The following is a 14,534-nucleotide window of genomic DNA, read 5'->3' on the forward strand; positions in this document are numbered from 1 at the left end:
TACTTGGGTTCTCCTTATAGAGTAAATCCAAGAGGTCAGGGTTGGGATTTTTTTCAGATAAAGTCTGGACTATGAACAGAAATTTTTGGATTTGATGCTGGATGGACTGGGGAGTGTGATGAGAAAGATATGACCACTGGTATTTATGAAAATTGTAAAAGATCAGAAAAAGAAACTCCAAATTCAGGTGCCAGTGCCTTTTCTAAAACCCAAGTCAGAAAAGAAAAAAGGCAAAACCAAAAAAAACAAAAAGCAAACCCCCCAAAAAAACCCAAACAAAACCCCAAGCTATGTATGGCATCACTTCAGTGGTATATATGTCAAGTCACCAGCAGGTTCCAACAAGGTTTCTTGGTAATAATAGGAGAGTTTCAGGGCAGTTACAGCTGACAATTGCAGTGTGTGAAAAGTGGTTTTGTCATTCTAATTTGCCTCTCAATACCTCTTGGATCCTCTGGCATCCACAAATGCCATCTGCAGTGGCACTGGGAGAAGCTCTGCAACTGGTGAAATAAACAAAATTAGCTGAATTCAGTTTATAAATTTCTTAAATGCTCCATTTGGCTGTAATTGCATCCTGGATGAAGCAGTTTCTGGTGCCATCAAGGTACCTGTTGTTTATAATCAGTGAAAGCTGAGATAAATCTGGAAATATCCATTGGGAAGCAGTGACTGTTCCCAGTGCTGTGATAAAACCTTGTGAGGGATGAAAAACTGACCAGGCCCTCTGATTCCTCAGCAAAATTAATACAAGGTGCTGTAACAGCCCCTTTGTACCAGGAATTACTCCAGTAATTAAATTTATTAATTGTATTCAATTTATTAATTCTGATTCATTTATTAATCCTGGATTGCAGCATGTTAACAAGGAAATCACCAAGCTTCATCCAGGGTTTTTGGTGGTGATAAGAGGGAAAAATGTCCCATTATTAAACTGTTAATCCCAGCAAACCTTCCTCTGAAAGTGCAGAATTATTCAGGAGGAGGGTCTCCAACCTGCAGCTAACAAATAACATAATTCCCATGCTGATATTTTTGCTATTCTTTACAAAAAAGTTTTTTGTGGTTTTGGGAGCACAAGGAGCTTTAAATGCAGAAGGGATCAGAAGGCACAAGGGAGCAGCAAGCACAGATGACAGGGAGTGATTCCCCAGGCTCTGTTTTCCATGGGGCAGCCTGGAGATCACAACTGTGGTTTGCATTTTGATTTTCATCCTCACAAAGTATTTAATTTCATGCCTTGCAAAACGAGCTTGGTTTATGGTGCCTGATACCAGTGGCTCCTTTTGGTGCCTGATCCCCTTCAGTGCATCAGGTAAATTATTGTTGCAATGGGCAGGGTGCAGAAAATGGGGCATTTTATGATCAAAAGGAGCTTGGGCAGCAGATGAAGGGAAGGAATTGTCCCCACTGCTCTGCTGAGACCCCTCTGGAATTCTGTGTCCTGCTCTGGTGCCAGGCTGGGAGAGCTGGGGATGCTCAACAGGAAAGGAGAAGCTCCAGGATTGCTCAGAGTCATTTCCAGGACACCAGGACAGCTGGAGAGGGACACCTATGTGGCAGTAAATGATTTTAAAATTTACAGAATGACAGAAGATTTAGAAACTGCCTTTTCTTCATACTTAAACAGACAGTGAGTTCAGCACCTATCTGAAGTAGCCCATCAAAGGAAAAGCATTTTCCAGAGATTTCTGGCATATCCAGGCTGTTGTCAGATAAAACAAAACCAGTAAAGTTCCTATCATCCATTGCTTCATGGCCTTTTTCAGATATATTCATTTAGTGATGATGGAGTGAAGCTGAAAGCTTTATTTATGGGATAGGAAGGTATAGGAATGTGATTTTTGTTGATGGAGTGACAAAACTATTTCTTGTCTCCTTAAAAAGGAAATAAGCCCAGAAGTTTCTCTCCTCAATGAGGTGAAAAGGACCTGGGGGACTTCACCTCAAACTTAAGGATGGCTAAAGGGACAGAAGCCAAAAAGTCCCACCAGAGCAATTTACTGAAAAAACAAGAGAACAAAGAAACAAATCACTCTCGTGAGGTGTTTTACCAGGGGCCTCTTGCACCTGGATCCGTTTTTCTCTGTAAAGAGCTTTGTTATTTAGCCTTTTAATAAAACCTTTTTGTTCCCAACACTCCCACAGAAGCCATCCTGCTGATTTTATGCCTTAGCTCAGCTACCTTAGACAATCTTGGGTGTGAAATAGATCTCCAAAAGCTTGTGAGAGCTGGCTTGAGGAGACCCATATTTCAGGAAGGTGGGATAGGAACAGATACAGCTCTTGGTATTTGCACAGAGATGCTCAAAATTCAGCTGGAAATCAGCCAAGCAACCTGATTCAAACCTGAAATTGGATCTGACTTTGAAGTTGATGCTGATCTGTGAAGAGGATTGGAGCAGATGAACCCCAGCAGTGCCTCTGCCAAAAAATAGTCTGTGATTCCATGATAGACATAGAGAAATAAAAAAAATCCTGCCAGTTAGAATTAATATTCCAATGCATTGATTTTGAGACAGCAGAACTCTGTTGGGTTTTTTCTTACAGAATTTCAGCGTGTGGTCAAGGCCACAAAACCTCTAAAAATTGCATTTGGAAGAGCTGATTTTTTTTTTTGTGTTAGCTTTCAAATAGTATTTTCTCACTGTATAAAAAATTCGCACAGATTTTTGGCACAGCCAAGTTAACCTGTAGATGGGAAATCCCTGTTCATAGAATTGGAGAGTTGTGCAGGTCAGGAGGGATCTCTGGGGATGCTCCAACCCAACCTCCCTGCTCAGGATGTTTCCTGTGGGATTTTCAGTCTCTCCAGCAACAGACTCCACAACCTCTCTGAGCAGCCTGTTCAGTATTTTACCACCCTCACCATGAAAAGCAATTTTTCCTCTACTTTCCTTGACTTTCCTGTGTTGATTCTTCCTAAAGAGAAGTAAAAAGCCAGTGCGATATTGCAAATTAAATTATTCTGTGCAATCCCCAGTGCTGTAGCTCTGAGAATTTATTTTGATTTTCCTCCCCCCTGGACAAGTGTTGTGCAGCAATAAATACATTTCATTTATAACTGCCCTGAGAGCTGTGGGCACACCTGGGGCAGGTGACACAAGTGTGGGAAGTCACTCACTTTGCTGGATCAGGGAGTGCTGAAACCTTGCAGAACAGGGCAAGAACAGGAAATTTTGTCTAATCTAACTTTTAACCATCCTCTTACACTCTTTGGGGGGAAAAAACCTCAGAGTTGTGCTTAAAATGGAGATTTTAGTGCACGTTTAGGAAGGGTCAGTGTGTTCTACCCTGTACCAAGGAGGGGATGATGCTTTGGGTGACCCTGGTGGCACCATGTCCCACTGCCTCTTACTGATGCTTTTACCTCTGCTGTGATGTCATAACTGCTTGTGAAGAGTGAAAATATTGAGTTTGGGACTTGCTACAAAATCTCTTGGTTTTTTTTTTTTTTTTTTTTTTTTTTTTTTTTTTTTTTAATATATACATTTTAGTTCTTTCTAGAAAATGTGACTTTTTCTTTCTTTTTTTTTTTTTTTCTAAAAATGGTGATACTAATGAAAAAAAAAAATGACACCCCTTTTAAAAATTTTACTTTGAAGCTCAGTGTTTTTACTTTTAGTTCTCTACTACCTCCCTCCCTTCTCCCTCCCTTCTTTGTTCAAATGGAGAGGATATAAGGAGAAATCAGATGCTGCATGTCTTAAGAGAAAGCATTCCCAAGGTACAGTAATTGGAGATTTCTTTTTTTTTTTTTTTGTAGTGCTCCTGGCTTAGGAAGCTTTAAATTCTAGTTTGCTTGTCTCAGTTAAATGTTAGATTTACATGCTTCAGATTTTTTTGAGCTGTATCCATGCAATTTCTTTCCAAGGGGAAGGAAAAAGCATCCTAAAGCTTAGAGGAAAAGTAGAAGCGTTGTGAGGCCTAGAGAGAAGTAGATGCTCATAGTGTCATGCAGTAATTTTTATTAGAATTGTTTGTGGCTGATGAAAACTGTGAATATTTGTTTCTTGCACTCTTTGGTGTGATTTGGCTTTTTCAATAAAATAAAAGGGGTTTTTTTAGGATTGCAGCAGGCCTGGGGTGAGATTAATTCTGTCAGAGAAGGAATGGAGGGTTCCTTCCAGATAATGTTTTGTTTGCTGCTTTCTTTGGGATAATAATCTTTAATTTTAAGTTCTAATTCATTTTTGCTGCAGCTTTGGGATGGAATGAGTCCCTGCCATGGGCTGGAAAAGGGGAAGCTGTGTGGATTATAGCTCAGGGCTGCTGAGCTGCAGAAAACAGCCCTGACCTTTGCAGCAGCTGAAGTCCTGCAAATTTATTTCAGAAAGTGGGGGGAAATCCTGCAGGAGCCATTAATGATTGCAGGAGGCTCCAGGTTCTTCTCACTGGGCTCTCTCTGCCTCTGCTAAAGCCAAGAGTGATTAAACTTTCACTGACTTGTAAAACCTTTAATTTAAAATGTAAATGCATGTGGTAGGTTTGGAGTTGTTCTTGTCCTACCTTGTGTTCTTGTAGCTCCTGGGGATGTTGTGAACTCTTGAGAATTTATTTTGACATGCATAAATGTTTGCCTTTTGGCTTCCTTTAATTATTTTTTTATGTGATTGGGTCCAAATGGAAAATGCCAGAAATCAAAATGTTTTGCAGTAAACTTTTTCCTGCCTCTTCTCACACGGTGAACCCAAGTCTGTTAAAGGTGAATCAGTGTAATTCAAGCAATAAGAAGGGAGTTCTGCCTTTTCTTTTGTAAATTGAAATTCTAAAATTATGTTGTGCATTTGTTTTCCTTTCAAATCATGCTCAGTTGTGGTAATGAATGTGCTCAAATTAAAAAGAAATTGAAATTAGGTGGTTGTGTGACAAATAGTGACAGTGATGAATTGAGAGGTGATGGAAGTGCAATGTATAAATGACAGCAATGTGAGACATTTTTAATTGAGATTAATGGCTCTTTTTTAATGCCTTTTTTTAAAAAATAAATAAGAAAAGGTTTTTAAATCTACAGGTTTCTGTAGCAGAACCTGAGATTCATTTCAGAAGGAACAACAGCAGCCAAATTATGTTCTCAGCTCCCTGTACCATGTGTCAGGCTTTTGTGTAGCACCTGCTGCTTGCAAGACAGACTAATTTAAAAATCCTTGGGGGAAAAAAAAGAATGCATGAGAGGTTTTGAGACAGTCTGTATCCCTGCTCTGGTCTCTATCCTGGCTGGAATGACAGTGCCTTTGTCCCTGGAGGCAGAGTCAGCCCTGAGCACTTCAAAGCTGCTTTTCCCTGGATTGATTTGGACTTGAGCACCATCAGACTGTGGGGAGCAAAGATCCACCCCGTGATTTGCTCTTGGCAGGTGGATGAAAGCATCAAGGAGAGAAGCAGGTATTTAGCTAAAAAAGGTGTTTAATTGTGAGCAGGAGGTGCTCAGGCTGGGAGGATGTTTCCATGTGCACAACACAGTGCAGGGTTTCTGCTCCTCTGTTATTCTCCATTTTTTTGACTCAAGATGGATCAAAAGCCTCATTGAGATCAGGTTCTGCAAGGCTTCAGGAATATCTGTTCTATATTGTTTTGAGGTTCCTTTTTCAGATTTCAACTTTTTAGGGGGATTTTTTTTCCCTCGGGGTTCATCTCTCTTGGTGAAACTGAGTTTGTGTGATAGCAAGCACTGATATCTTCAGCTGAAAGAAATCCTTTCCTGATCCCATCTTCAGCAGGGCTGAGCTTTTCACATGCTCACACTGTAGGTGTCTGTATTGGTTGGTGCTCCTGAAAAATGTTTCATTTCTAAGTTCTGGCTACAAAAGAACCCAAAATTTGGCCTCATCTCCAAGGACTTGGCCTTCAATCCCTGACTAAAATCCCAGAGGGGCTTGGGCTGGAAGGGACCTTAAATCCCATCTCATTCCACTCCTTCCCAGATTGCTCCAAGCCCCAATGTCCAGCCTGGCTTTGGACACTTCAGGGATCCAGGGGCAGGCACAGCTCCTCTGGGCAACCTCAGGGCCTGCCCACGCTGAGTGAGGAATTTCTTCCTTAAATCTCATCTGAATCTCTCTTCCTTTAGTTTAAAACCCTTCCCTATTCTCCTCTTTCTACCTTCCCATGTGTAAAAAGTTTTTCTCCCTTTTTTGAAGTCCAAGTTCTTGGGGTCAGGTCCAGAGGAGATTTCTGTCCCTGTGGATTTATGGACAGTCAGGTGTCAGTGAAGCTCAGCACCATCCCAGCCTGGTACCTTGCAGAGACCCCTCAGGTGTGGAATTTGGGCTCCTGCAGGATGCAGAGGGATCCAGGGGCAGCCACAGCTCCTCTGGGCAACCTCAGGGCCTGCCCACCCTGAGTGAGGAATTTCTTCCTTAAATCTCATCTGAATCTCTCTTCCTTTAGTTTAAAACCCTTCCCTCTTGTCCTCTCTCTATCTCGCCATGTAAAAGGTTTTTCTCCCTCTTTTAAAATCCCCCTCCATGTTCTTGGAGTGTGGTATTTTCAGGGTCCCCCATGGCAGGAAGGAAATGATGAACCTGACTCCATGTTCTCAGAAGGCTAATTTATTATTTTATGATATTTTATCAAAGAATACTATACTAAAACTGTACTAAAGAATAGAGAAAGGATACAGACAGAAGGCTTAACAAGATGATAATGAAAAATCTGTGACTCTCTCCAGAGCCTTGACACAGCTGGCTGTGATTGGTCATTAAGTTAAAACAATTCACATGAAACCAATCAAACAATCACCTGTTGGATAAACAATCCCCAAACGCATTTCAAAACAGCAAGACACAGGAGAAGCAATCAGGTAATTCTTGTTTTCATTTTTCTCTGAGGCTTCTCAGCTTCCCAGGAGAAGAAATCCTGGTGAAGAGATTTTTCCAGAAAATATGACCGTGGCATTGGAGGCTGCTGCAAGGTTTTCCCACAGCCTTCCCTTCTCCAGAAAAGTGTGGAGGGTTTTTCTGCATCTGGGGAAGATGCACCTACAGAGGGATGTCTGTGGGAATGCTGTCAGTGCCAGGGAGGTGCCACATGGGAACAAATCCCTGAGAAGTCAGGGCCAGAGGAGATTTCTGTCCCTGTGGATTTATGGACAGTCAGGTGTCAGTGAAGCTCAGCACCATCCCAGCCTGGTACCCTGCAGAGACCCCTCAGGTGTGGAATTTGTGCTCCTGCAGGATGCAGAGGGATCCAGGGGCAGCCACAGCTCCTCTGGGCAACCTCAGGGCTTCCCCACCCTGAGTGAGGAATTTCTTCCTTAAATCTCATCTGAATCTCTCTTCCTTTAGTTTAAAACCCTTCCCTCTTCTCCTCTTTCTACCTTCCCATGTGTAAAAAGTTTTTCTCCCTTTTTTGAAGTCCAAGTTCTTGGGGTCAGGTCCAGAGGAGATTTCTGTCCCTGTGGATTTATGGACAGTCAGGTGTCAGTGAAGCTCAGCACCATCCCAGCCTGGTACCTTGCAGAGACCCCTCAGGTGTGGAATTTGTGCTCCTGGAGGATGAGCACGAAGAGATTCATTCCCCTGTGCCTGTGCTGCTGCCTCATCTGCAGTCTGCCCTGGGCTCCCTCAGCCAGGCTGTGGCCTGCCCTGGTGGCTCCCTGACACCTGGGACACCCTGAGCTGCCACTCTGAGCCCTCTGGAACCTCTCAGCACAGTCCTTCTGTCAGTCCTGTCCTCTCCTCATCCTCACAAAACATCACTTTCCCTTCCTCAGGCTCAGCTTCACACCAGCACTGTCAGTCTGTAAAATCCCATGCCTGCAAAGCACACCTAGAATATTTTATTTTAATTTTTTTTTTTAGGATGTTTCTTTTCAGACTGCTGTCAAATCCTCCCCAAGGACACATTTTTGTGTTCCCTGTCTCACTGTGAACACCCCCTGGGGCTGTCAGCAGCAGAAGCTCCTTTTGGTTGAACTCTCAAGGGTTTTAATAATCCCCTCACTGTCAAATAATCACAGAATCAAATCCCTGAAAGATTTAGGCTGGAAGGGGCCTTAAAGCTCATCCAGTGCCACCCCTGCCATGGGCAAGGACACCTTCCAGGCTGCTCCAAGCCCTGGCCTTGGGCACTGCCAGGGATCCAGGGGCAGCCACAGCTGCTCTGGGCACCCTGTGCCAGGGCCTACCCACACTCACAGGCAGAATTTCTGCCCAATATCCAACCTAAACCTGCTCTTTTCAGTTAAAATCCATTCCCTGTGTCCTGTCCCTCCATCCTTTGTCTCCAGTTCCTCTCCAGCTCTCCTGGAGCCCCTTCAGGCCTTGGAAGGGGCTCTGTGTTTAGTTTTATCTTCTTTTTATCACAAGGTCATCACAAGATGGTGTTTCTTGTTGGGACTCAGGTGTTTATCAGTTCTTATCTCTCTCCCAGTCTCACAAACCCTGAGTTCTGCACCACTTCACTCTAACAAACTAAAAATGGAGCCCCAACTCTCTCTCTTCAAGGCCTTTTAAGGATAAACTTAAGAATTAAGTGTCCAATTAATTAAGGTGTTCAGCTAAGAAATGACACCTGAATTATTTTCACTTTTAACCCAATAACCAACCATCTATGGCTGCAATGGGGACTTTTTTATCCAATTACACAAAACCACCCAAACCCATGGAGAAAAAGGTGAAGAAGAAGGAGCAGCCTCCACCCTCAAACCTCCATCTTGTTTTTTATATATTGCTATATTCTAAACCCTTAAACTCTGAGTTTCCCACCCTGTGATACCACACACTTCTATCCAAACCCCACACCCACAATCCCAGCTCTGTCATTCCGTTCTGGAAGCTTCTCCACACCTCAGGTCAGTGCAGTGTTCTCTTGGGGGTCAGAGCCTGGCAGCACAGAAAGTCTGGAATTCTCAGCAATTCCCAGGGTTCCAACAGCTCTGAGCTCTCCTGAATCCTTTTCTTCTCCAGCCTGGGTTCCCCCAGCTCTGTGCTGGTGACATTTCTCTGGATGGTGACATTTCTCTGGGCACTTTTGGCCTGCAGACACACATGGCTGGGTCCTGTTGATCTTCTCATCCCCCAGCACCCCCAAATCTCCTCCCTGGGGCTCCTCTCATTCCGTTCTCCCTCCAGCCTCAATTTGTGCTTGGGACTGCCCTGACCCGCGTGCAGAACCTCACACTTGGCCTGCTGAACTTCATTTGAAATACTTTGGTGCTTCCACATCTTGTTGTTGATGTTGATGTTCCTTCCATGTCCATGAACAGAATAAATGAGGAATTTTTTCTTCCCAAGTGGGAGTAATTAATGCAGGGTAGGGAAAAGCTGCTTGTTCCTTCAAATAGAGAGGCTGGACTCGATTCCAGAAGGAATTTGAGGATCGTTCCACCACAAATTGCTCTTTTTCTAGATATTCAACCTCATCTCTTCCTCTTCTTTTTATGGATGTTGAACACAACACCCTCCAAAGGCATCAAACTCCCACCCCTCCTCTGCCAGCTTCCCCAGCATCATTCTCTCAGGGGGATTTTGCAGAATGCAGATGGAACAATTCCTGGTCAGACCATCTCCGCTCTTCAAAGCCAGGCTTATTTCTTCTTTCTTCCCGCTCTTCTAGTGGAAAACAACGATGTAATTCCAGTTATTTTGGTGAATCAGTTGTTTACCACAACTCAAGTGCTAATCCTCTCTTAATCCCCGTGCTCCTTACAGATTTTGTTTAGTTTTTCATCAGTCTGTGTCAAGTCTGTCTGCTTTGGCAAAGAAACACAAAATTTTGCTGGAGAAAGGTCACAACATCTGCCTGAGCCTGGCTGGGTTGTGCTGTAGCAGAGTTAAAATTGGAAATTGTGATGGCTCAGGCTTTCTCAGAATGTTTTTAGGAGAGTATAAAAAATTCATTTGGGTGATTCAAGGAGGAGACAGGGTAGAGCTTTGCTTGCTGTGGAAGAAAACAACCCCAAACCAGCCCCTCTGGGTGTTTTCCATGACTTTGAACTTCCCAGCAAGAGCAGTGACAGATAAATCACCATTTCTTTGGTCACAGAGCTATTGCTGTTGTCAGCTCTGCAGATGTTTTACACCCCATGTTCAACAAGACCTCAGCAGCGAATTTTGGTGAAATCCAAATCATTGTAACCCAGCTTGGCTCCTGGGTTACAAGCCTGGGATGATTTGGATTTGCATCACAACGTGCCTGTTGTTTAATCCTGACAGTCAGGCTGTGTGTCATGAGGTCGGGCTCGGAGCTCAATCAGCTCCAAATCTGGAAAAACACAATCAGTGCACAGCAAAAAAAAAACCCAACCACCAGAGCTCTTAGTGGCTTTTCAAAGAGCTGCATTCTGTTCTGTGCCAGAAATTGCCCATTCAGAGGCTCACTGAGCTGCATTTCCAGCCCTGAGATATTTCTGAAAGGGGAGAAATGCAAGGGAGCCTCTGTGTTAGAGCAGAGCATGGCAGAGAGGGCTGAAATTCCACTTTTTGGTGATGGAAATACCTGGGGCAGCCACCTGCTCGTCACACCCACCTCTAGTGTTTCAGGATCCATCACCCTGCCCCCTTTAAAGGAATATTTTGGGTTATTCCCACCCCAAAATGAGAGTGGGAGGGGAATTTTGTGGTTGTCTTCAAACTTCTCCTTGTCCTGCTCAGGTTAAACCCAAAAAATTCCTCAAGGAAGTGTAAAACTTCCTCAAGGTAAGAAATAACACAAATTTAGGCATAATGGAGCTCTAGATTTTAATTTTAACCTGTCTGTAAATCACCCTTCTTCCTCTCTTTGTTTCTGGTTTTTTTTTCCCTCTTCCCCACCTAAATTCAATTTATTTATTCCTTTTTGCTGCAGCCATTCACAGCCTAAAGCTGAGCCGTAACCATGTGGACTGGCACAGTGTGGATGAGGTGTATCTGTACAGTGATGCCACAACATCCAAAATTGCAAGGACTGTCACACAAAAATTGGGGTTTTCCAAAGGTAAATCTTTCCCAAACTTTGTAAAGAATGTTGTAAATGCCAGCATTTGAAGTTTAACTCCAAAAGGTTTTAATGTGAGTACCCCACTTTGGCCATTTCATTTTTTTGCTTTATATGAGTATTCAGAGTCCTTAGCTTGTGAAAATAATTGTAATTAGATGTTAATATTTTTAAATTTTATTCCATTTGGATGTGAACATTTTAAATTTTTTTTATTTAGATTACATATTTGATTTATTATATTTTAATTTTATATTTATGTTTATTTAATTTTAAATTAAAATTATAATTTAATTTTATTTTGATGGGTTTGGATACAGCAGTTAGCCCTACATAACAAATACATGAAAATATTGCAGGGGCATAGTCCAGAAGCTAAAATTAGAATTAAATTAGAATTCAATGTAAAATTAGGATTATTCCTTTAGAATTAAATTAGAATTCAATGTAAAATTAGAATTATTCCTGTAATAATATAAGGATTACAGTTCCTTTTGCAACCTGAATTTTACTGCTGGGTACTTAGATATTGTGATGCATTCTTTAAATACATGACCATACCTTCCCTCTCCCCAGCCTTTTTTTCTGTTCATAAACCTCCATCCAGCCTTTTTTTTCTGTTCATAAAACAAAAGTATGAACTGACAGGAAAGGGCATTTAGACAGAAATTATTTCCAGCAGAAATTCAGGCTCATTTAAACTCAACTCTCCCAGTCAGGCAGCAAAGCTGAGATGGTTGGAAGAGAGGGAGGAGTCTCTCAAGGAAAAAGCAAATTATTGCCAGCCTAGAAAATGGGAATTTGTCCTCTGCAGGACACCAGAGCAAGAACCTGCACATCTGGTTTGTTCCTTGAACAGACAAGGTCAGGTCACAGCTCTGACTTTATTCTGCATCCTCTGCCCTGTAATTAATGCCCTCTTACCCCCCAGGACTCCTGGGTGAACACTTAATTAATGTTTCCTAAAATAATAATATAATTCAGTGCTTCAGTTCCAGAAGAAATGAAGTAATTTATCCAGAACACCTTGGGGATAATGTGTAATAAATAATGAGATCTGTCCCAAACAATTTGTGGAGGAGAAATGTCAAAGAGAAACTCACTTGATAAATAAAACCTGTCTTGGGTAAAAAAATGCCCTCAGTGGTTTTGGGGTGTTTTCCTCCTCTTTAAAACCAAAATAAGCTGTTAGTTCCAGTTTTGGAGGCCAGCACTGGTGCCTGCTGTGGTCCCCTGAGTGTCACTAGAGGGGGATGGAGGCTCATTGTGCCCGTGGGTTTGTCAGCCCAGCAAGGGAGAAAATGCCCAATTTACCCTGGGGAACTGGGTTTGAGTTTGGTCACTGAGCTGAAGAACAAGGGGGGAATTTCAGGTTGGATCAGCTCAAAATAATGCAAGTTTCCCTATCAAAATGATACATTTTAAAGGTTTTCCACCAGCTCTTTTAATTGGGGTGGATAAAGTGACAACATTTAATCACTTGTGTGGTCAGGTCATTTCCATGGTCTTTCCATGCTGTGGGAGTAAGGGGGAGACAGAAGGAATTTCATTGATGGAGACACCCAGGAGAAGGATTCTGTGTTGTAGAAGTGGGTGCAGAGTTACACAACTGTTTTCTGAAGAGCTGTTCTCCAAAACATGCCTGAAATTAATTCTCTTTGCAGTGGAAGTGGCTATTGATATCACCTGGCTGCTCAAATCTTCCAGGGCTGTAAAAGTACCTAGATTTAAAAATATTGGCGCTTTTATTATGGCAAAATATACTTAATTGGAGGGGGTTTTATTTGCCATCAGGTGCAGAATCCTGGAATTCCTTGGTTTGTGATAAGGCAGTGTGTTAGCTTTAAAGTAAATCTCTTTTCGATGACTTTGTCCTGTACACTCATATTTAAAAATAGATGCTAATCCTTTAATTTTATGATTCTCTATTATATAATCTGATTTTCGACGTGCTGGCCTGAGAAAAGCCAGGCTTCTGTCAGCAGAGGGGAACCCTACACCTGGCAGAGTGTCTCTGATGTGGGATAATGTTCTTTCTGCAGCTTCAAGCAGTGGGACAAGGCTACACAGGGGCTACGTAGAAGAAGCCACGTTAGAGGACAAGCCACCCCAGACCAGCCACATTGTGTTTGTTGTGCATGGCATTGGGCAGAAAATGGACCAAGGAAGGATCATCAAAAACACAGCCATGTGAGTGCTTTGGGGTGTGTGAAACAGCTTTAATGTGAGTGACAGCAGAGCCTTTGGTTTGGGCTGGGTCTTTGCCTGTTTTCCTTCTCCTCCTCTCCTCCTGAGTCATTATTCTTTGTGTTGTGGGTACACTGATTTTTATGTCAATTGGAATGTATGGATTTAGAGAGAGCTGTGAGCCAGAAGAGCAAAGGTTTATTCTGATTTTATCACCAGCACTTGTGACTTTTGGGGAAATGGTGAAGAGGATGTAGCCTCAAATTTCAGCAGGTTCAGCTTGGACATCAGCAGGAATTTCTCCATGGAATGGTTGTTGAGCATTGGAAGGGGCTGCCCAGGGAGGTTTGTATTTGCTGGGAATGTCCCCATAAAGGCAGGAATGATGAATCTGACCCCATGTTCTCAGAAGGTTCATTTATTACTGTATAATACTATATTAGATTAAAGAATATTAAACTAAACTATAGTAAAGAATACAGAAAAGATATTATTAGCTAAAAAGCTAATAATGAATACTTGTGACTCTTTCCAGAGTCTTGACCCAGCTTGGCCCTGATTGGCCATTGAGTCAGAACAATTCAGAATCCAATGGAACAATCACCTGTGGGTAAAAAATCTCCAAACACATTCCACATGTGAGCACAACACAGGAGAAGCAAATGAGATAAGAATTGTTTTCATTTTCTCTGAGGCTCCTCAGCTTATAATACTGTATTATATTAAAGAATACTATATTAAACTATACTAAAGAATACAGAAAAGATACTTACACAGTGCTAAAAAGCTAATAATGAAAATTCATTACTGTTTCTGGAGCCCCACCACAGCTTGGCCAAAATTGGCCAAAGAGTCAAAACAACTCACAGCAGAAAATAATGAAACAATCTGTAAACACATTCCACATGTGAGCATGACACAGGAGAAGCAAATGAAATAAGGATTGTTTTCCTTTAATCTGAGGCTCCTCAGCTTCCCAGGAGAAAATCCTGAGCAAAGGGATTTTTCCAGGGAATGTGAATGCCACACTGGGAGGTTTGGAGTCCCCATCCTTGGAGGTGTCCAAGGAGGTGGCACTCAGTGCTGTGGGCTGGAGACTGTTAGGAAAATTAATCCACAAACACCAGAGGTTTGTGTCCAAAAAGGAGACAGAGGAGTTCTTTGAATTTATTCAAATAAAGGGAGAGGCCGTGGGGCATTCCCCTGGGATCTCTCAGATTTTTGGAGGACACAGCCTCCTTTTTATCCAAATTTCCCAGCTTCATTTCCCTTCTCTCTTTCCCCATTTCTGAGGTCCTTGAGATGTTCAGACTTCCCAAAACACCTGATACCAGAGACCCCCCCCTAATGTACAACCCTCCCTTTTAATTTTTAATTCTTACAGAATTTAGGGGTTTTTCTTTCCTGTTGCTTCTTTCATCTTTCAATGT

General features: G+C 42.4%; 1 protein-coding gene across 2 annotated transcripts in view; it reads left to right on the plus strand.

The window, feature by feature from the left end:
* The window catches only part of DDHD1 (DDHD domain containing 1), a 66,285-nt gene that overhangs the window by 15,179 nt on the left and 36,572 nt on the right, over positions 1 to 14,534 (plus strand). Inside the window, exons 3-5 of one of the 2 annotated variants that reach the window (XM_074544058.1) lie at positions 3,626 to 3,727; positions 10,789 to 10,917; positions 12,960 to 13,107. In XM_074544058.1, the coding sequence (XP_074400159.1) occupies positions 3,626 to 3,727; positions 10,789 to 10,917; positions 12,960 to 13,107 (379 nt within the window). The remainder of the gene's footprint in view (positions 1 to 3,625; positions 3,728 to 10,788; positions 10,918 to 12,959; positions 13,108 to 14,534) is intronic. The other variant, XM_074544059.1, reaches the window with a different exon arrangement.

This window comes from Zonotrichia albicollis, chromosome 6, assembly GCF_047830755.1.
Source record: "Zonotrichia albicollis isolate bZonAlb1 chromosome 6, bZonAlb1.hap1, whole genome shotgun sequence".
Taxonomy (NCBI): Eukaryota; Metazoa; Chordata; class Aves; order Passeriformes; family Passerellidae; genus Zonotrichia; species Zonotrichia albicollis.